General features: G+C 43.4%; 1 protein-coding gene across 1 annotated transcript; it reads right to left on the reverse strand.

Moving 5' to 3' along the window:
- Positions 1–4,705: 4,705 nt before the first annotated feature.
- Positions 4,706–14,768, reverse strand: Il12b (interleukin 12B). The gene is made up of 6 exons (XM_055610673.1): positions 14,681–14,768; positions 10,794–11,066; positions 9,546–9,660; positions 7,715–7,938; positions 6,292–6,497; positions 4,706–4,834 (listed from the first exon to the last, which is right to left on the reverse strand). Exons 1-6 carry the CDS (start codon positions 14,766–14,768, stop codon positions 4,706–4,708), a joined length of 1,035 nt encoding a protein of 344 aa, XP_055466648.1.
- Between the last annotated feature and the right edge of the window lie 7,732 nt (positions 14,769–22,500).

Raw genomic sequence — 22,500 nt, forward strand, 5'->3', positions numbered from 1 at the left:
TTCTTCTTCTTCTTCTTCTTCTTCTTCTTCTTCTTCTTCTTCTTCTTTTTAGAAGCTTGATTTTTCTGAGTGGAGGAGCTCCAGTAAAACTTTATTTATAAAAACAGAACACTCTGATGTCAGGACATAGAAAAGTGAAGCTGGAACTGACCTGAAAACCTCTGCTGGCCAGTTCTCACAGGCCTGGAAGGTACCATGTGGGCCTCTGAGAGAGAAAAGTCATCAATAGTATTACCCAGGGGAGAAGGCTGAATGTTGTAGTACTGTCCTGCCTTGTAAATTGTGTCCACTGGTGCAATAGTGGCATAGACATTATGGTGGCAACCAATCATCATTTTCTGATCGAGTTTGAGGCCTGAGCCATAAGAGGAATTCATATCTGCTATAAGCCTGGTCAAAAGGCAATGAAGTTATGCCACTACCTACAACTATTATTTTGCTAAATGCAAATGGTGTCAAACTGCCCTTTAAATATTTACAGCGATATTCATTGATTAGTGCTAATCTCAACCCCAACCAGAGGTGCTTCTGCTAAAGCAGGCAGCAGTTAATGTGGAAATTCACAGCTGATCCAAGTGCTGAGAATAAATGATTGTTGAATGCTTAGCTCTAAATGGGACATCTTTATCAAGCTCCCCAAGGCTCAGCAAACATCCTGAAAGAAGAGAGTGGAAATTGTATAGGTACTGGAGAATGGGTAGAAATGGAGTGACCCAGCCACTGCACATTTGACCTCAGGGCAGTTTTAACTACCTGCATAAGACTCTGGGTCCCTAAAAGCTTCTGCACTGAGACCTGACCACCTACCCCTCTCTGATGGTGGTCCAGTTGCGGTTCTTCCAGGAGTCTAATGCTTCTCCTGGGGCCTGGGAATGTTCTCCCTGGGAATGAATGTCTTTACCTTCTCTTGTAGTCACAGTTGCTTGCTCCTTCAGTTGTGGCAAGCCTACTTTCCCTGGTTACCTGGGGCTGCCATTACTCTTGTTTCTTGCTTCCTGCTTCAACCAATCTTCTTGCAGTAGCTACTGGCTCTCCACCCAATTCCAGGACGTTGGCTCCCAGTGCTCAGTGATGTCCTCCCATGCCTTGTGCTCCACCAGGACTGCAGCCCCAGGCTTCTGAATTTTGTTTTTATTTTTTTGTACCTCAAGAAAGATCTAGCCTCAAAGTGCTCGTTGTCTGATGCTAGTAATGCCCTGCCAGCACAAAGAAGCCTGTGTGTTCTGTTACTGAGAGTATCTTCACCTGTTATACCTCAACTGCAGCAGGATGGTCATAGCATCTCTTAGAGCTTTGAGCCTGCAGAAAAAGCACCAGGCCTGATGTCTGGAACCCAGGCTGCCTCACTCTATCCAGTGACTTGACTTGTAAGAAAGTCTGTCCTGGAAAAAAAGATTTCAAATAGAGAAACTCCACATTGCATGCACTGAAATCAATCAAATGTTAAGGGGTCATGTCAGAAAAGCAACCGTAGGGTGAGGGATAGGACAGTCAAGCCTGTCCTAAAGCTTGCTGAAAGTTTGGGAAACATCCCTAGGTCTCTGTGCTTATAAAACATGATTATTCTTTTCCTCTCTATCATTGTTCATTTAGAACCTATTAAATGTTTTGCTATCACTAGATGAAATGCCTTGTAGGAAGATCGACAGTTGTTAGAAGCTATTCCCTGCTCTCAAGTGTGGGCTCATAACAGGATGTTGTATTTCAAAGGCTTGAAAAGGATGAGAGAAACTTCCTCCCACCCTTCTGAAAAACACAACTAGGACTCTAAGCAAATAACTCTACCAAAAATCACCCTGCCATTTGCAAGGAAGCCCAGGTGTATGTATGCAACTGGATTTTCAGAATAGCAGGGAGTTGATTTCAATTTTCTCTGAGTTCACCATTTACTCTTTCCATAGGAACCACTAGGAACATGATAGACCCTGCCCACGATTTAAACACAGCTTATTTCTCTTCTCTGTTTAGTTTGTCGAGATACACTGAATGTCTTAGCACTGAATGAGATTAAACAAGTTCAGCCTTATTTTCATAAGTAATGTCAGGAATGGGCACTCTTTCAGGGAAACACAACATGAGAGCCATTGGAAACCCCAAACATTAAGGGCTAACACACCACATCCAGACAAGATATGGATCTCAATGAATACTGAAGATGAATGGATGAAATGGGGAGATGAGATGGACGAAGCTCATCCATCTCACTTAGAGTTAGAGTTTATTTCATGGTGTAAGGGTATGTTGGTTAGTTTTTTTGTCATCTTGATAGAGTTGTCTGAGAGGAGGGAAACTCAAGTAAGAAAATTTCCCCACCACATTGGCCTATAGGTTAAATCTTTGGGGCAGTTCCTATCTTGAATTCCTATCCTGACTTCCCTTCACAATGGACTACAAGCTGTAAGCTACAATAAACCCTTTCCTCCCCAAATTGCTTTTGGTTATGGGGTTTTATCACAGTAATAGAGAGAAAACTAAGACAAGGGGAAATCAGAAAGTCATTTTAGGATTGATGATGGAGCAGCAAAACCCTAAAGAGGGCACAGTGCAGTTTTGTGCCCTAGTGGAATCCCTGCTGGGAAGCCTGTGGGGGACCATCCCTGAGCTCAGCAAGATGCCGAAACTAGAAATACTATAAAGGGAAAGAGCGACTCTGCACAATTGGGAATGAAATCACTTCAAGGGGAAGCAGTTCTTAGATGATGGCGGTGGGAGGAGATGCACCCAAATAGGCTTGGAATTGGAATGCCTGAGTCAGCCGAGAAAGTAAAAAAGCATGACTGCAAAGAAGAGTTTTTATTCATTTGGTCTCAGAAGGCATAAATAAATAAATAAACAAACAAACACGTAAACAATCAAACAAATGAAAAAACAAATGCAGTCGCTACAAGAAGCATGGTCATTATGTCATTATGTCAGTATGGAGCAGTCGTACCCTTTATGGCCTGATGGCTCTTGTCTAGTCATATCTGTAGCTTAGGTTCATTCCGGCTGAGGAGATGGTGATTCTGCATGGTTTTCTTTGCACTCATTTGTGTGGCTGTTAAGCCACCCTGGATTAATATCTTTCCCCTCGATTTCCAAGAGCTTCTTTTCTTCCAGACACCCAGGACGTCTCTGTTCCCTTGTCTTACGAGTGTTGGAGGTGAGGACTGTCAAGGAGGCATCCAGTGAACTGTTAACACCTCCCCTTTCCTTCTCTTCTTCTTGAGATAGTATATCATGCAGCCCAGGATGGCCTCACACTTGTTAATGTAGCTGAGGATGACATTTAAACTCCTGATTTTTCTGCCTCTCTCTCTCTTTCTCTCTCCTCAGTGCTGGAATTAAGGCATGCACCACCATGCTGAGTTTATGCAGTGCTGAGGACTATATTTAGTTCCTCAGGAGGGTTAGGCAAGCACTCTGCCACCTGAGGTATATACAGAGACTTGGATTTTCATTTCTAGTTTTTAAAAATTCTCTCAAGTTTAGGCTAACATTAGCATCATATTAGCCTGATATTACCCAAAGGCGAATAGAAATACAGGAGGCCCTTGGTTCTTATCAGTGTCTTTCTTGATGCTGAGACTAGCACTAAGTTCTTCAGAGCTTCATTCATATCTTCTTCATGTCTCTAAATGTGTCTGTACTGGTCATAGATACATAACACTGCTTGTGTCAGGATATTGCATTCTTATTGGTTGTTACAAAAGCCAATGTGCTTATATGCAGCTTTGGTTTAAAAGTAAAAAGATAACAAGCTCATATTTTGCATAGTAGGGCCTGGCCCCCCTGGATCAAGCCACAAGAACACGAAATATTCAATTCAATTTTGGTATCCAAACGTTAAACATAAAAATAAATTAATAAATACATAAATTACTCAAATAACTTAAATATTTCAATAGCATAAGACCAAGAGTACACTAAAACATCTACACATAAATTAGCTCATCCTCTCAGGATGCATTTAACATTTAAATGTAGAAATTATAGCAAAGGTGTCATTATGAACCTAAAAAACTGGAAAAAAGCCAGCCAAGCAGAAAATCATTTGGGGGAGGGGGTGGCGGAGTCTCTTCCAGCATGAGTTGAAAATTTTCTTTCCTAATTTCTTCTACTTTTTTTCCCCTTCTTCCAAAGTTGCATTCTGGGATTGAACCCTGTAAAGGAATGTGTAGTCCATGTTGGTCGTAAGTGTAGCTTCAATGTCCTATTTGTTCCCACACATTCTTACCTATCCATTGGATCTTGAAGGGGGGAGGGGTTCCCTGTGAGAAGGCCCAGCCCTTCCTTACAGGGCTTGAAATTCAGCTGGTTTCATGCTTGCCAGGGGCTCTCTCGAAAGATTTTTTTTTAAAGGGGCATCTGATCAGGAAATTTTCTTATTACAAACACTTCAGTGGTCCTAAGGTTCCAATTTCTATCCACTTCCAAGTCCTCCTTACTCTGACCTCTGGTTTCTTCCCCATCCGGTCTTGCTTGCCTTTCCCCATACAAGGGTAGGACCCATGCCTGTGCTCCTTATTGCAATATCCTTGGGCTCAGGACAGTTCCTGACCTAACGTAGATATCAAAATTAATATCTGCTCATAAACAAATGTGTTTCTGACTCTGGTGTCCCTACGCCAGAAACTCCACTCCATCTCTCACAAGCCGCCCCTCGTTGACCTCCATCAGGACAGCTGAATGTTCTGCTGTGGCCGGGCTTCGTGGATCTGCTCACCTATTTGCAGGGCACGCACGCATGTTTGCTATACAATGAATTGTAGTAGCGATCCTGAGCTTCCACGCAGACTCTTCCGTCTTTGCACCGGACTTTGGTGGAGGTCGTGTCTACTAGCCATGTACCGTTCTGCAAAGGGGAGAAAAGTTAGGTGCGTTGGCAATACAAGACAGACTGGCATGTTCCTGCAGAACATCACCTCTGTAAACAGTGTCCAGTGTTGTCTTTGGGCTACCCTTGCACCACCTGCTGGCAGAAGCTGTAAACAGAGGTGTGTGTGTGTGTGTGTGTGTGTGTGTGTATGTGTGTGTCCTCCCTTGTCCCAGAGCTGGGGTTGCAGGCATTACTATTCAGCCTTTACCTAGTTTCTGGGAGTTAGAATTCAGGTCTTCGTGCTTTAGCATGGCTCAGCCATCTCCCTGGCCTCACTTTTCTGTTTAGTAAGCTCCAACAAAAATGGTTTTCTCCACCTTTACTCTCTCTGAATAGTAGCCTTGCCTCAAGGCCTCATGGGCAATCACTCCAGTATGAGCCTGAGGTTGGGACTGAGACCAACCTCCCATAGCTGTCATCTGGCTATCAAGAAATACTTTCCCCTGCACCTGTCAGCTTATAAATGTGACTTCAAATCTTGGCACTGCTACTAAACAGCCGTGGAGCTTCAGGAAAATGTCTTTGGCTCTCTGTCTCTCTCCTAATTTATGAATAGGTCCCAAGATAATGTCTGCCTGTTATTGCAGAAGGCAGATACAATATTTATCTAAAAATGCTTAGAAAGTTTCTAACAAATAGAAACCGCTCAACTTCACCTATTTAAGATATGCATATTAAATACACACAGAGCTGAAATCTAGCAAGATGTTAGGTGACATTAAAATCTGTTTCGAAATAGCCGAATTTTTCTGCTCCTGTTTTTAGAGCATGATTGAATCTCTGAGCTAAATTGTTACCGAATTCTCAATGTATGTAGAAAAAAAAAAAAAAAACCTTTGCTTTGTGACTTTAAATGCTCTGTAAAACCATCCCCTAAACCTTGCAAAAGATCACTGTGTTAAGGGCCAGAAGGCAGGAAAGCCACCATACTAGCCTGTGTAAGTGTGGGCACCCTGCTTGGCGAAATAATTGCATAGTATATTGAAGAAGTAGGGATTATTTATATTGGGTGAGACCGAGCACCAATGTTCTAGCATTTATTATCTTATTATTATTATTATATTTGTTATATTCACTCATTTGAAGCAATCATTTTAGGCTTCTGGATCCCAGGTCTCTATACCATGGGCAATTTTAGTTGAGGATTGCTGGTTGGCTGAACTGGAGGAACTGGGATGGTTGGGGTAACTCCCTTTGCCTCTTACAGACTGTCGCTGCTTTAGCGGGGTTCTGTCGCTGCTCTAGAACTCACAGCCCCTGTGAGCTTCACTCTTCTCTGTGAAGAGGTGACAGCAATACTGGTTGCCTTCCGGCCTTTGTGTGGGTTGGGTATGATACACATGGAGAGCCCTTAGCACAGTTCTGGGCCTGTAGCAAGCACCTGATTGTTAGGATCTTTACATTGTCACCAATGTGGGCTACATAAACCTCACCTGTATACAAGCGTTCCTCATCTTATTTTCTTTATTGCTATTTGCGTTCCTCATCTTATTTTCTTTATTGCTCTCGGTCCAAACACAGAACTTGAGGGCGAAGTAGGAATGGGGGGTGCTCCAGGAGTCAGGGTACTCCCAGCTGACCTCCACCTTATCGTTCTTCAAAGGCTTCACCTTTAGGTTCTTGGGAGGGTCCGGTGTGACTGCAGAAGAAGACAGGCATCTTGGTTATCCTGGCAGGGCTTTGGAGCCAGGGTTTAGGCTTCTGATCCTGACTGACTGAGCCATCCACTTTTTAGTCTCTAGGATAGCTCCTTCTGAGCACCAGGGCAGCCCTTGTGAGGAACCCCTGCTGCTGCTGCTGAGGCTGTTGCTTCCACAGGAGGAAGTCGCTACTATTGGCCACATTCTGTATTTTAGAACCTTTTATTCACTGCACAGACTGGCAGTCCCTGATGCTCGAGTCATTCTGCTTAATAAAGCCTGGTCTCGGGCTCTTCCACCAGGGACACCCTGTCTGTATTTGATCCTTCACTTTAAGCATGTAGTTGACCCCAAACTCAGAGTCCACTGTGTGCACCACTGGCCTCTGTATAAGGATACACTGTGTGTCATGATCTTCAAGTGGCAATTTCTTCTAGATGGAGCGACTTCTCTGGAGTGTGCTCCAGCTTAAGAAGCTTAGCTCCATTCCATGCAATGGCCATCTTGTCCCTGGTGGACACTTCACAAATACCCCTTGTAGTGTGGTTAATACCATCAACACTCTTTGCTTTAGGCCTCTGTTGAGTGTCATCTCCTCAGAGGTTACCTCTTTGGCCACCTCCCTCTGTGAACACTCCCACCCATGACAGACTTTTTGCAAATTCTGCATCAATTTCTCTAATCCCACCACATTCTATCAAGATGACCATTCCATGAATATGTGGTAAAGGAAATGAGGAATGACAAACTCTCTGTCTGTTGATTTAAAAGTATATGTCCAAGGGAGTGTGTGTGTGTGTGTGTGTGTGTGTGTACTTGAATGCTAGAGAAAAATGACTAGTGAAAATTGCAATTGGTAGGGAAGTTCTAGCTTCGAGAATAGGTGATATGCTCCAGTGACTCTTGGATTCATCATGTCAGCAACCTGGGTAGCAGATTAGGCATGGCACAAAATGCCTGCTTACATAGGGCAGATCTGGGTCTGGGCTGCTATCTGTGAGATTTAAAATCTGGGGAAAGGAGGCTTAACCCTTCAATTTCTTCCTATGTAAAATGCAGACAGTAGTGTCTATATCATGCTTTTGAGGAGGTTGCAGAAGGAAAAAGAATGCAGGTAAGTTCTATACCTCCAGGGTATCATGAACGCATGGCAAAGAGCATCTTTGCTCCACAAACATCTTTGCTTCCCAAGCACATGATCACATGAAAAACTCACTGATGTCCCTGGTGAAGAAGCTGGTACTGTAGTTCTCATATTTATTCTGCTCCTGTGCCTCCAGCACCAGGCCAATGGGCACGGTCTCCTCGGCAGTTGGGCAGGTGGTGTCCTCCTGGCACGTTACTGAGTACTGCTTAAGCTTACCGTCCTTTTCATCCCCTTTGACTTTCTCTGCAGTCAGAGACACAGCTCCACATGTCACTGCTCTGGAGTCAGGGGAACTGGCCAAGACAGAAAGAGTTCTGTGTTATAGATCAGAGAACATATGCCTGAGAACATATACAATCTGAGGACAGACTATCCACTTGGTTAGCATTCTCCTATGGGGTTAAAAAAACAAAAACCAAAACCAAACAGCCTTTTCCAGAAGCAGAAGCTTAGTTGTAAGAGACTAAAACTTACAGCTTGGGGACCTAAATGAACTTGGAAATGTTTTAATGCAAGAGAGGGTGCTTCAATCCCCTTATTGAAAACTTAAATTTCCCTACATCATACATAAAGTTAACAGGCACTAATTAGAAATAATTAAAATGACAAAGATGCTTGTAAAGAAAACATTCGTGTCCCTGCAATCCCTGTTTTAACTCAAATCTGAGTTCCAGACATAGATATTATTCATAGTTTGTTAACTCTAGAGTTTTTCAACGAATATTTAAGATAAACATATCTGCACATATATGCACATACATATTTTTTATCCAAATAGTAACATGACTTTAAACAAAAAAAACAAGAAAATTACCTATGGGTGAGTATGTAACCATCTTTTTCCTCTCTGAAAAAGGGAGTTCTTTTGTGGGGGAGTTCTCTAAGCAGAACACTTAAGTTGGATTATTTACTTCAACAAATTCACATTAATGCTCTGTTTGAGAATTCATTTGCTAATTATGCAAAATATCTTAGAATTTCTTATCCGAGCACCAGTATCTTCATGAACACATGTAAGATTTCTCTAGTGAGAAAATTTATTGTACTTGTCCATTTGTTTTTAATCTCATACAGGTCTGGCATGCTACTATAGGTAGCTATCCTGCAGTTATGTGGGTTTCCTAAGGGGCCACCTCTGCCAGCTCAAAAAAAAAAAAAAAATCTCATATGAGCCGAAAGGACTCTGATGTCATCCTGAACCATTATTTTCCTTAGTTATGTTTAAGTCATAGCAAATTCAGGCTGAAGATGGGAACGTGAGTCCCCAGTGCACTCATTCAGATAGTAGCAGAGCCTGATGATGATGATGCTTATTCTGCTGCGAGGCTCAGGGGGTTAGCTGGATTTAATTGCCAACTGAAGTCAGTAGAACAGCCCGACACACCAGCCCTGCAATCCCGGGAAAACGGTTTTTTAGGGAAAGCTCAAGTGTGTTGGACAAACTGAACTTCAGAATATTGGTGTTGGTGGGGCAGAGAGAAGTTGATAAGGCTTTGGAAAAAAATCTCAGAAGATCTCAGAGGCTTCTGGGATCTGTTTCAAGGCTTCCAAGAGCAAGGCCGCAGAACACTTGTTTGTCTTTTTGACGTAAGGTAGAGTTTTGGCAAGTTGTTTGTAGCTGTGGGTTCTTCTTAATTTCTCCCCTCTGTGCTGGGGGCCATAATGAAGCTCTGCCAGGCAATTTGGATGAATGGGTTCAAATTCGCCAGAAAACTCTTTTCAGTGGGCTGGCTTAAAGCTCCTCATTACTTCCTTGGGCAAGTGGAGGGAAGTTGAAAGAAATATGGGCTTGACTCTGCCGTTCCTTTACCATTCATTGATAATCCGAGGACAGTTTGCACTTATTTTCTTTATGAAATTGGTCTAAAAAAATGTTAAGGAACCAGAACAGCTCTCTTACCTACTGCTGTTCTTGATGTTGAACTTCAAGTCAGTCCTTTCCACCAGCCAAGAGCACGTGAAACGCCCGGAGTAATTTGCTGCCTCACATTTCAGGAAAGTCTGGTTTTCAGAATCTATATTTGAAAAGAAAAAAAAAAAAAAAGAATCGTTATTTACGATTTTTTTTTCTAGTAAAGACAATTTTTTTCTATCTATCTATCTGTCTATCTATCTATCCATCTATCTATCTTGCACGAATCACAGGCCACTAAATGGCACAAGGGCGAGGTTTCTGGAGACAAGGTCCCATGTAGCTCGGGTTGGCTACATAGAAGGACCTAAGCCTCTTGATACTTCTGTTTCCATCTCCCAATTGCCTTTGTGGTACTAAAGATCAAACACAGGGCCTTGTATATGCTGGGCAAGTGCTCCACCCCTAAAACTACATTTTTTTTGGTCTGACATTCTTCCATCAGCTTCCTGAGATTAGGCCGCTTTGTTGGCATGCATTTCGGCATAGGCCCGTAATGTCTGGGTAGGACACTGATTCTTCAGAGCATGATATACTGCAGCACTTCCTTTACATCCACTAGAGAGAAATATTCTTTTTCTTTTCCAAAATCGTTACCCCAGTACTGAGTTATCAACTGAACTCATAGCCCAACTTTTAACAGATATCTAACAATATCTCTGTCACCCAAAGAAAACTTGAGAACATGCATTCAGAAAGACAACTAAACTCTCTCTGTATCAGATAGCAATGGACAATAACCCAAGAATTTCAGGGAAGCCAGGGGAAATGGAGATTATAGGACTCATGTTTAGTCATTAACTGCACTAAATATGTCCTGTTTTTTCAAATTTTTAATTTTTTGTAACTATTGGGGGGGACAATATGGGCTGGAAAGACAGTCAAGTTGATAAAGTGGCCTGGAAAACACAAGGACCAGAGTTCAGGCTCTAGTTAGGTAAAAAAAATGCCAAGAGTGATGGCATGCACTTGTAATCTCAGGACTGGAGAGGCAGAGACAGAAAGGTCTCTGAATGTCTCTTGACAGCCAGTCCAGCTTACAGGTGAGCTATGGGCCAATAAGAGTTTCTGTCTCAAAAGAGATGAGAAGCATTTCTGAGGATAATATCCAAGGTTGTCCTTTGCCCCCTCCATGTATCTGTACACATATGAACATACACGCACACACACGTACACACACTTTTTTTTTAAAGGAGAGGTAAAAGGAAAAACACTATCCCAGGGAATGGGAATTACTTTTATCCTGCTTTAAGATCTCATTGGACCAATATCCGTTTTTCTTCTTGTGGAGCAGCAGACGGAAGTGGCTGAGGGTCTGGTCTCCTTTGTGGCAGGTATATTGACCAGCTTCATTGAAGTCTTTGACTTCGATGGTCACGGTTTTTCCAGATTGCTCTACTTTAGTCGTCTGGTCTTTGGTCCAGGTGATATCATCCTCTTCAGAAGTGTCACAGGTGAGGACCACGCTTTCATTCGCACCGCTCCTCCAGTCCATCTCTACAACGTAAACTGGAGAGAACCAGCAGTGAAGACCTGGACCGTGAGCTTTATGAACTCCGGTACGAGGTTACAGTCACTGCCTTGACATCCTCACTGCCCTCGAAACATCACAGCTCACAAGAGTTTGGCAAAGGCTTGCTGGGATGGTATTAGGGCATAGTGCCCTGTCTGGACTCAAGGTGACAGGACAGAGAGGCAGTGTTTAGAGCTGCCACCAAGTCGTTAATTGGCAGGTGGCCTATGATAATTAATCTCTGATTATTAAGGGGAGACCTTGAAAAAAGAAAGACGCAAACAGCACAAGATTCAGAGGTTGGGGCGTTGGGGTTGGGGTGAGAGGGAAAAAGCTTCCAGTTGCAGTTCACAGGGAAGACACCAGGGGGCAGTGTTAAGCAGATTAACACGTAAATTTAGAGCATAGGTGTGGAGGAAGAAAGACCAGAAATCCTGTCTTCTTTAAATGGCAAGGGGATTTTGAGCAACGGACTGAACTACCAATAGTCTGAGTCCTGGCAAATGATGGAACGATAGTGTCTACGCTTGTAAGTTTGGCTGTGAGGATAGGTGGGAAAAAACATGCATCTTAGCATAGTTACTGCAACTCTGTGCTAGCTTTATCATCCTCATCCTCATCCTCATCCTCATCCTCATCCTCATCATCATCATCATCATCCACAGACCAAAGAGCCAGGCAAATGCACTGAAAAAAAACAAAACAAAACAAAAAAAAAAAAAAAAAACACTTACAATTATTGAGGAAGATTTACGTTTTTAGTCCCTTCTGCATGAAACTCATAAATGGCGATTGTTATTAGCTATCTTTTTCTTTCTTTTTTTTTTTTTTCTTTTAAGCTAATTTACACTCTTATGAAGCAGTAGATAATGGTCTTCACTTTTTTTTGGAGGAAGGTACTGATGCCAAAGGGCTGATGCCAAAGGGCGAGGTTCTATCAAGTGTGAAGTGTAATAAATGCTACAGTTCAGACCTTTTGTCTCCTGTGCTAGGCAATGGCTATCCAACGACAGTTTCTAAAAGAGCCTCCAGGAATATATGCATAACATATCCTGGAGAGTATTAGAGCAAAGCTTCCTGTCACAAAGCTTCAAACATTACCCACATATCAACCACCAATCGAAAGAATAGCTTAATGCAATGGTCCTTAAGGCTTGGTTGTCTCCCAACTTCCATTATCAGCATCACCAAGAAACTCGTCAGTAATTCTTGTTCTTGGTTGCTAAGTCAGAAATGTGTTGGCTCCAGTGACCCATTTGTAAGTCTTCTAGGTGATCTTGATGCCTGATTAAATATAGAAGGCACAAAGGTAAAGAGCTTGGGGTTTGGAATGGCACAGCTATGAACCAGAATCAGCCAAAGGCTTCAAGAGAGCCTTGGATGTGGAAAGGGACATTGAGTTTAGTGTCATCATCTTATTTTGAAGACTTTCACTTTGTAGCTCAGACTGGCCACAAATTCAGGGCCTTGACCTACCAAGCTCAGGGATTACAGGCATGAACCACCATGCATGAGTCTGATGTCATTATTTAAAAAATGAAAGTAAAATATTAGTGCTTTCTTTAGAAGGTGACAAATAAACTAATTTGTATGCAAGTTTAAGACAGTTCCCTTAAGTGCCCAGTGAATGGTGGCTTTGTGATTAGCATTCAAGCATAAAACATTGTGAAATGCAAAGCTCTCACTTTACACCTGTGGGCTTTGTAACTGCTGAATGGGAAGCAAAGATAAGAGGTAAAAATCACTTGGGGCCAAACTCTTTGGAAATCATTAGCCTGAGTTGACACCAAACCACAGGAGTCTTTGGCTTCCTCCATTTTCCCTTTGTCCTCTAGGCAACTGAACAGCACTACCAGTTATTTTCCTGTTAGAACCTGGACTCCTATTAGAACCCCAGAAGACCTTGGCCCAAAGGCAGTTAAAGAACTTCTTGGGGATACTGGATTCCGAGCTTAGATATCTGCTGGGCTTCAGGCCATTACTCTGACCCCACAAGTCCTTTCTAGCTTTTTCACATTGATTTTTGGAAATTTCTGTGGTTTACCAGGTCAGAAGTAACTAAGGATTTAGCTCTGCCAGGGCCTCAGTTCCTTCCTCAGCACTCTAAAAAATTTCTATGCTGTAGACCTGGCTGTAGCAAAGGCTTTACTTAAGAAAGAGTCAAAATTTCTATTGGGGTGGTGGGGAAAGACTTCTTGAAATTATTATTTTTAAAACTGCATTTAATTCTTCTCTCTTTCTCTCTCTCTCTCTCTCTCTCTCTCTCTCTCTCTCTCTCTGTCTCTCTCTGTACACAAATACCACAGCTCACGCCTGGAGATCAGAGGGCAGTTTAGAGGAACTGATCCTCTCCTTTGTCATGCAGATCCTAGTGATCAAGTCCAGGTCAACAGGCCTGCCAGCAAGCACCTCTTTCTGCTAAGTATCTTTCTCACCCTTGTAAATCTTCAGAATGAAATGACTGACCTCAATTTTTTTTTTTTTAAGGTACCAATTTTGGTATTGTACTCCCTGGGCTCGCAAAAGATTATTTCAAATCATCATGAGAAATCTTTTTACTTTTAATTTATGCTCATTTCCTCTTTACAGGCACAGGAAACCGTTGCTTCATGCCCTCCTTGTAAAATTTTCTAGCATTTATGCACACAGGCTCTGAAGTGAGACTTAAACTGGGATCAAGTCCTGTTCTGTACTTTGTGGGCAAGTTACTTAATCTCTGGAGCCTCAGTTTTCACCAACTGTAAAATGGAACACAGATATCTCCTCCTTTATATGGCTGTTGTGAAACTGAGTGAGGTTCTGTGTTCAATAAATATTAAATATTACTACAGTATAGCTATATAAGCAGAAGTTATTGACATTATTACTTGCATTTCATGAAACATTTGAGACTCTGTCAGGAACACTTGAGGATTGAGTAGGTGGGCATTTGCTAAATGTGAGCTAGTACAGGGCAAAGAGTGCCCCGTTGCTATGCCAACACTATTAGTCTACTAATAATCTGATCACCCTTGGGATAAAGTAAAGTTCAGAGACAACAGTGCTTGTTAATATTTATGTTTATTTTACCATGTGTTGTCTTCTGTATTCGTTAACAAGCTCAATAGCCCATATGGGCCATGCAATATTGAACACTCAGTTATGAAAACTGAGGCCATGAGGTTGCCCAGCTCAAGGTTTCAGAGCCACGATTTGAACCCAAGGCATTGTGGATGCCAATCCCATAGCAGCCAGAGGAAAACCATCACAGTGCCCATGGAGAGGACGATGCAGTGAAGAGGAACAGGAGACAGCGGAAGACAGCCTTGTTACTGTTCAAATTCTCTACTAGGGAATTTCAGAAGGGTCATTTTCTAGTATTAAAGGCAAAGATCATATCTCCTTTTCCACAATAGTCTACCTGAAGCTCCTTTCCTGTCATCCAACGTGAAATCTGAACAAGGCAGAGATAGATGGAAGTGGGGAGGCTCACCCTGCCTTTTCCCTGAGGAAGGGCTTTCTTGAGAAGACCCCATGGGTGGCTGCCCACTTCAGCTCCTTCCCCAGCAGGTTACCTGGAGCTCAGGCTTAGAACCTGGAGCTCCATGGAGAACAAGAAAAGACTGCTTACCATTTTTCTCCAGCTCCCATATAGCCATGAGTGGAGACGCCAGCAGAACCACAGCAAACCAGGAGATGGTTAGCTTCTGATGACACATCTGCATGGGGGAAGAGCAGGAGGAAGAGACAGAGCGAAAGAGAAGGAAAGGGCAGGAAAACAGGAGAGGAAATGTCAACCATTCTCTAATTAGCCAGATCCACACTCTATCTGTCTTCTAAATGTTGATTTTATTCTTTTCTCTTCTACAATGTCAGGCTAGGGTTACAGGAGGTTTATTCTATCTTTGGGTAAAAACATCTCCAAATGGAGAACTGTAGGGCACCTGTAGCTGAAAGAATCCTAAAGACCAGCCATTTGATATTTGTTTTACAAGTATTTATTTATTACTACTGTGTGTGTGTGTGTGTGTGTGTGTGTGTGTGTGCATTAGCATGTGTGAAGGGCAGGAGACACCTTTCTGAAGTTGGCTGTTTCCTTCCACTCAAACTCAGGTCACCAGGTTTGTGGAGCTGGTAATTTTACCTGCCAAACTGTCTTACTGGTACCTACTCTAACCCCTTCCTCCTTCTTGACATAAAGGCTTAGCTCTGGCTGTCCTGGAATTCACTGTGTAGATAAGGCTAGCTTCAAACTCACAGAGATCCATCTGCCTCTGCCTCCCTGAGTGCTGGCATTAAAGGTAAGTGGCACCACCACATCTGGCTCATTATTATTATTATTATTATTATTATTATTATTATTATTATTTTAAGGCTCAGAAACATAGCTTAGAGATGGAACATGGCTTCTCAGATCCACATCCAGGAGTCATTTACTTATCTCTGACTGTAATATTAACATGATACCTAAAGAGCATTGAACAGAATGGAAAAAGCTTTCACCTACACTCTGCTTTCTAGGTCCAACACTGTCGAGCTACAAATATTTACTTGGACAGTATGTGCTCTGCCTCCCCCGTCATTGGGCATTTGTTTCAACACTCACTGAGCGATAGGCACAGGGATGTCCAGCTTAGGTGTGGGAAGGCTAAAACAGGGGTAAACTTTCAAGTTCTGGCAAGGACCTGTACTGGATTAGGGGTTTGTTTGTTTGTTTGTTTGTTTGTTTTAACCTAGCAGAAATTACTACAAATTCCAAGATTATTCTCTCCCTCACAACAAAACTCAGTATTTCTTAAGCTCAAGTGTATGAATAACCTGGCCTAACCAGGGCTGCTGAATCTCAGTCCAGAGTGTATGATTTAACAGGTCTTAAGTGTTCCTGAAGCCGATGCTTCTGCTCCACGGAACACGGCATAAGAGGAAATGTGTCAGCCAGTAGTTAGGGTCGAAAACTCCTAAAATTCAAGGTGTTCTTTGGCAGAAGACCATAACATATTGATTGACCCACCAGAAGTGTGAAGTACATAAATCAGCCACCATCTTATCGTAACCCTGTCCAGATTAACACCCAGGGTTAGCAGAAACCTTTAGACTGTAAAGTTTACACCCTACTCATAAATGCACTTGAGATAATTAGTATCTAATCAATTCCCTTCAGAAACACCTCCTGTTGGAGGATGCCGCCATCTGGCAGGGATGAGATTTGAGAGACCACGGGTCTCACCCATATGAACTAAGGCTTAAATGTTCCAGGCAAATGCTTAAAAATGAACAGGGTTGGTTAGAGATGGTGGCTTCCTCAGAACTAATGCTAACCTTTGTGGACCTTGCTACATTCTCTCTTTCGTTACAAATGTCATCAACGACAGAGGCAGGACTAGAAGCCAGGCTTTGCCCGGGTCCCGAGTTATCATATAGCCAAATCCCAGGTGAAAATGGTACTGGTTGGTACATTCATAGGCATGGCATCAAGCAGATGTGGGGTTGGATTCTAGCCCTGCTACTTAGTCTCTGTGGGATGTTAGTCTAGTGCCACTGAGCTGTACTGTCTTTATATAAAAAGACATAATAAAGGCGTGTGCGGTCTTAAAGGGCTTTCAGCTATGCAGTGAGATGACAGGCAACTGATGGCATGTTACCTTGCACTAGCAGAAGAGCCAAAGGGGTGGGGGGGGAAATGAAATTCTTTGTATATAGTGGGTTGAAACATAAAAATCTGCCAGGCGGTAGAGAGAAATGCCCAGAGAAGGTGGTGTAATTATATGTGTCTGTAAAACCCAGACGGCAGAACTCTGGGATGGGAAAAAGGCAGAGATTCCTGCCATCTCCTGGTGATCCCTTCGTACGCTCTCAACACAGCGATTTTCCCCTCTGCTACATGCCAGGCATTTCCTCTGTGGGCCTCAGGTGCATTTGAGCACTGCACGTGAACCCTATTTCAGGTCGAAGGGAGCTCTGGCCACGGTCTGGGGAACAACAGCATTAGCCACATCTTAGATCACAGAAGACCAGCAGAGGGTGGAGATGTCATCTCTTAGTACGTTGCCAAGCTTTGGCTTTCTGGCTGCTGGACAGATGCTGGGGAGCCACAACCCTCTCACTCTACAATCCTTCCACTCGGTAAGCGTAGGCAATTCGGTTTGTCTGTTTGTTTGTTTTCACATGATTTCACTCGTTTTCTAAATTTCTGAAATTCTTGTGCAAAGGACACAAAAACCCTGGGTTAGACACTCCAGCTCCCTAGAGTATGCAAATGCTCCTAACACCGCCACCAGCCATGGCACAGGGACCACTTTTGCAAATTTTATTTTTTTTTAACAAAAAAGAGGAATGGTATTTAAAAATAAAAACAACAATACACAGTACAGATGGCATGGGTGGCATGGGCAAGGGGCCCTGATTCTAGAGCCAAACAGACCTCAGTCCGCCACCTGTTAATGATGTGATCCTGACAAGTTTTGTTGACTTCCTCAAACCTTATTCTCCTAGACTGTAAAACAGGGACCCTGTCAGGATAGGAGTTCATAAAATGATCCTTAGAAAGTGCCATCTTGGTCCCAAAAATGAAAACAGGACCCCAAATACCTACTCTTCTTTTTCAGCATTACTGAGGCAGCAATAATTTGATTACACCATCAATGTCTGTCCTCCTGTATTGAGGTCTGATGGCAGGGGTCATGTCTGTCTTATCTTATATGCAGAGCCTATTTTAGAGAGGTTCCACAGACTGTTGTTGCAATAATCATAGCAGTCCAGATCTCAGCAAAATTAACTCTCAGTGGAGACCTAACCTCATCTTGAAATGCCTTGCTTTGACAAATTGAGCCATCGGCTTGAAGTTCAGTGATCCCTGTGTAAGAACAAGATGTCAAACTGACCCTTCTGGTGCCCATGATTTCACCTGGGCAAGCAGATTAAAAACCAACTCATCAAGATGACCTTTCTCACACATTTTAGAACCCTTTTGGAAGAAGTTTTGAACATGACTAAGGCTTTTCAGTTTTGAAGAGGTGGAGAAGTTACTTAAAATCCGAAAGAACCACAGAACCCAGCTATCCAGTTTGATGATCACAGATGACTCTAGAAGCCGACATACAGGTAGGGAAGAAGCAAGTAGGACAGTTCAGATACTAGTTTAAACTTTAAGGGGTGCCTGAAAGGCTTTTAAAAAGTTCTTGCTATTAAGGCAAGAACAGAATCTAACTACACTCTCTAACAGATACGCATTAATGCTTAAGAACATGTCTGCATGTGTCTAAACAGACAAAGCAAACCTTTCTGTCAGATACACATCTGTTCACAGGGTTTTACATACATTATTAACACATCTTTTTATTTTTTCCTGAGAGAGGGTCTCAAACTCATTATGTAGCTGGAGCCAGCCTTAAACTCCTGTACATTCTGCCCACTGCCTCCAAAATTCAGGTATACAACATCACACTAGCTGACTTTTTAAATGTAAGTAGCTGACTATTAAAATGAATATTCTGTCTCCTCTGTCTCCATATTACCTAGTTTTTAGCAGCAGGCAAAGCCATCTGAGATGCTTCCAGAACCCCCTTAGCCCCACTCCCATGCTGCCTGCTTCAGGGGTAGCTCACCCGGTCGGCTGTACCTAGACAGCCTTTAGGCTCAGCAGATTAGTGGCAGGGAGCAGGAGAGTGCTTACCTTGCTTTGCTGTAGGCTGCCTGGTCTGATGTGCTTGGACCACTCACTGTCCCTTCTGTTGCTGTGACTGCCCCCGGAGCTTATATACTCTGCTCCTACAGAACTTTCTGATGGAAACCCAAACTAGAAACTGACTAGTCCCCATTGCAACACTGAAAACTAATGTCAAAACATTCTGGGGGAATTTTAAGAAGTTCCTCCCCCCCTCCTTGTCTCCCTGAGTGTATCCACCACACAGGGAACGAACACAGACATTGAAATCCCAGGTAAGAGGAAATGATTTCGGGGTGTGGAAAAAGGAAGAGATGGAGATGCTAATTTCTGTTTACATCATGCCCAAGGTGAGTAGAGGTAACAGTTTCCAACCTCCCTGGATTCCACACACTGAGGAAAAAGGAAGGTCGGGCCCTCAACTGCGTTCATGGTTCCTGTCACAGTCAAACAACTAGGTGCTATGGGGCTCAGAGCATAATCTACAGTTCTGAGATCAAGGTGTATGATATGAGTAGCAAAGAGCCTAGCATATCTGGGCCACCTTTCTCTATGTTTTCTAGTTAACAGCTGAGTTTCAGAAGCCATCACCACCTGTTTGGCTCTGTACGACCTCCCCACCTCCACACACACCTCTGTTGTCTGTATCCAGAGCAGCCCTGGGGTTCATTGTGTTTGGAGTCGTTTCCTGTGCTCGTAGGCCCTTACTCATGGCCTGAGCTAGTCACATACAGATGACCTATGCCATACACAAAAGTCACTGTTTTGGGTATCCAGACTATATTTTCATTTCATTAATCACATACTAGAAACAATATGCAATTTCTCCTCTTGAGGGATTTAAACCTGCAAAGCGGTGTGCAACGGCGTACAGTGATGTCACCTCCCTTCCCCATCTGCTCTCAGAGACTTCAGTTCTTTCACATCCAGTTCTCACGCGGATGTGGGCCACTCTCAGAGCCACCGATAGAGGGCGCATCAGCGAGGACATCCTCGCAGTTGGGATGTACTTCTTTCCTGTCCCAGGCGGCGGCGTCGATCCTGGCCGCCTGGGAAGTTCCTGGCCGCTGGGTTTCGGGCGGTGTAAATTTCCGGTCTAGCTTTCTTCGAAATGTCAGTCTGCCTAGGGGGAAAAACGGGAAACTCGGGCGAGAACTGCGGAGCTTCCCAGCCGCACACTTCCTCACTCCCGCAGCCCAGCTGCAATCCCTTTGGTCCTGACTGGTTTACAAGCTGAGGGTGGAGGCATCAGCCATACAGCAAGGCAGCTAGTGGCCTTCCTGAACTTTGACTCCTAGGCTTGGAGTGAAACTGGTTTTGTGTACAGGATTATTCTTAAGTGAGCAAAATAGGTTTCATTGCGTATTGGTAACTCTGCATAGTGTGTGTGTGCTTATGTGTGTTTCACAACTGATGTGGGAGAGGGTTTCTGCAGTTTCCTTTGATTGATTGTTACGATAGTGTTAAATTATTTAAGTATGTAACAACTTGTGTGTGTGTGTATCTGTAAGAAAGTCTGAAGTGCCCCCAACCAGTCACTAGAGGGTACTGAACAGCTAAGGCAGTATGACATTGACATGGAGCTATTTAGAAGGACTGCATTACTGTAACTGAGCCCTTACATTGCAATGTACACCGTCGTGTGCGAAGACATCCCTTTGGTAAACGTCCAACGTTTTATTCATGTGCTCATGCAAGCGTCTTCAAAATATATATGATATATGACCCATAACATAAAATCTCAGTAAAACATAACGTGCTGGTTACGGTGAAGCTCTGAGTACGGCCATAGTCTCTGTGACTAAGATTGCTGGTCAGGCTGATCCTATGTGCAGAGCTCAGGCTCAGCTCTACCCATCTTTCCCAAGGACAGATAGGGAGTTAGTTAGAACACGGTCTTTGGATGCTCCAAGAACTGGATCCAGCACCTTCCTGGCAAGCTACTTAACCCCTCTTAGCCTCACAGCTATAGTGCAGGGTTAGCAAATGTCTCCTGAGCTTGGACTAGCTGTGATGACAAAAGGGATTTCATGCTGTGTACCAAACAAAGCAATATGGGGCTGAAAAATAGCTCCTTGGGCTTATTTATTTGTTTTTACTTCACCCTGTCCACCCCTGGGGAGCTTGAGGTATCTCATGGGGCTAGGTCAAAGACAGATAGAGGAAGAGAAGACACAAGAGGATGACACGCACAGTAACCGTGGGCCTCTCATGAAACTACTTAGCTGTGGTTGAGCTCTTTTGGCTTGGAGCCTCCAGGCAGCCAAGACAAGAAAGATAAACTTGGCCTCACACCATGAGCCTGTTTTGATGGTCCAGTTTACCCACAGGAGATGGAGTCCTCAAAGCCTCTCTGCATATGACAACAAAATTCGGCTTGCAAGACGTCATACTAAGAAACTCATTCAGTAGACCTGGAGTAGGGTGCAGGACTTCCCCTTCGAACTAGGGCACTCATGTATCAGGTCGTCCTATGTGGGTACCACAACTGACATTTTGAGCCATTCTACACACCTGAGTTCCATCGACTAATGGGATATCTGTTGCCTCACTCATTCTGCAAGGCCAGCCATCTCCAGGATGATGCCAGCTGACGCCCATTGACCTGATTTCTCTGAGGAGGTCTGTCAGCTCTTCCCAGATTACATCCAGATCCAGACACCACTAGCTCCTGGTGCTATTCTATGCAACAGGGAGGTTTGGTGATACAGAGTAGGTATGCTGAGCTATCAGGCCAATATTGTGATGATTAAGGTGTGGCACAGAGCAGGGAGCCCATTCCCTTTTTTTAAATATATTTTTTCATTTTTTTAATTATTTGTTTACATTTTATTCACTTTGTATCCCCCATAAGCCCCTTTCTCCTCCCCTCCCGATCCCACCCTCCCTCCCCCTTCTTCATGTATGCCCCTCCCCAAGTCCACTGATAGGGGAGGTCCTCCTCTCCTTCCATCTGATCTTAGTCTATCAGATCACATCCGGAATGGCTGCATTGTCATCTTTTGTGGCCTGGTAAGGCTGCTCTCCCCTCAGAGGGAGGTGATCAAAGAGCAGGCCTATTAGACTATGTCAGAGGCAGTCCCTCTTCCCATTACTATGTAACCCACTTAGACACTAAACTACCATGGATTACATCTGCGCAGGGGTTCTAGATTATCCCCATGCCTGGTACTTGGTTGGAGTATGGGTCTCTGGGAAGACCCCTGTGTTCAAATCTTCTAGTTCTGTGTGCCCATTCCCTTGTAACTAAGAACCATTGGAAGAATTTTTTTTTTTTAAACCAAAAAGCCACATTCCTTACCAGGAGATGACTATAAATCTTTAGTATACTTTTCAAACACATTATAGTCATGCATGCTTTAAAATGTCAGTATTTAGGCAATGGAACAAGACATGAATTCATGTTATTGTCAGAAATACAAAACCAAAAATACACCTTGAATAAGAAGCTGAAGCTTCGCTATAGACACTCCTAGCAGTCTCTATGTTTTGATATGTGTTTCTCTAAGGCCCCCTGAGTGCCCTGTATATATTCATGTATTTGGCTATCTAAGCAGGATCTTGCTACAGGCATGGTTCTGAAAATTCCATTTATGTCGTGGTTGGGAACTGGACAAGTCTGAGTTACATCACGATTCAGGTTTCAAATATAGTTGCAAGAGTTTTCTTGAACACACACTTTCCACATGTCAGGTAAGAGGTTTACTACATAGTCATATCTCCAGCTCTGTGGCAGCCTACAGCGTGTCTATGGCTTATCATCTCTTACTGGAAGCTGACTAATAGAT

Source organism: Psammomys obesus, unplaced genomic scaffold, assembly GCF_907164565.1.
Source record: "Psammomys obesus unplaced genomic scaffold, mPsaObe1.curated_primary_1811, whole genome shotgun sequence".
Taxonomy (NCBI): Eukaryota; Metazoa; Chordata; class Mammalia; order Rodentia; family Muridae; genus Psammomys; species Psammomys obesus.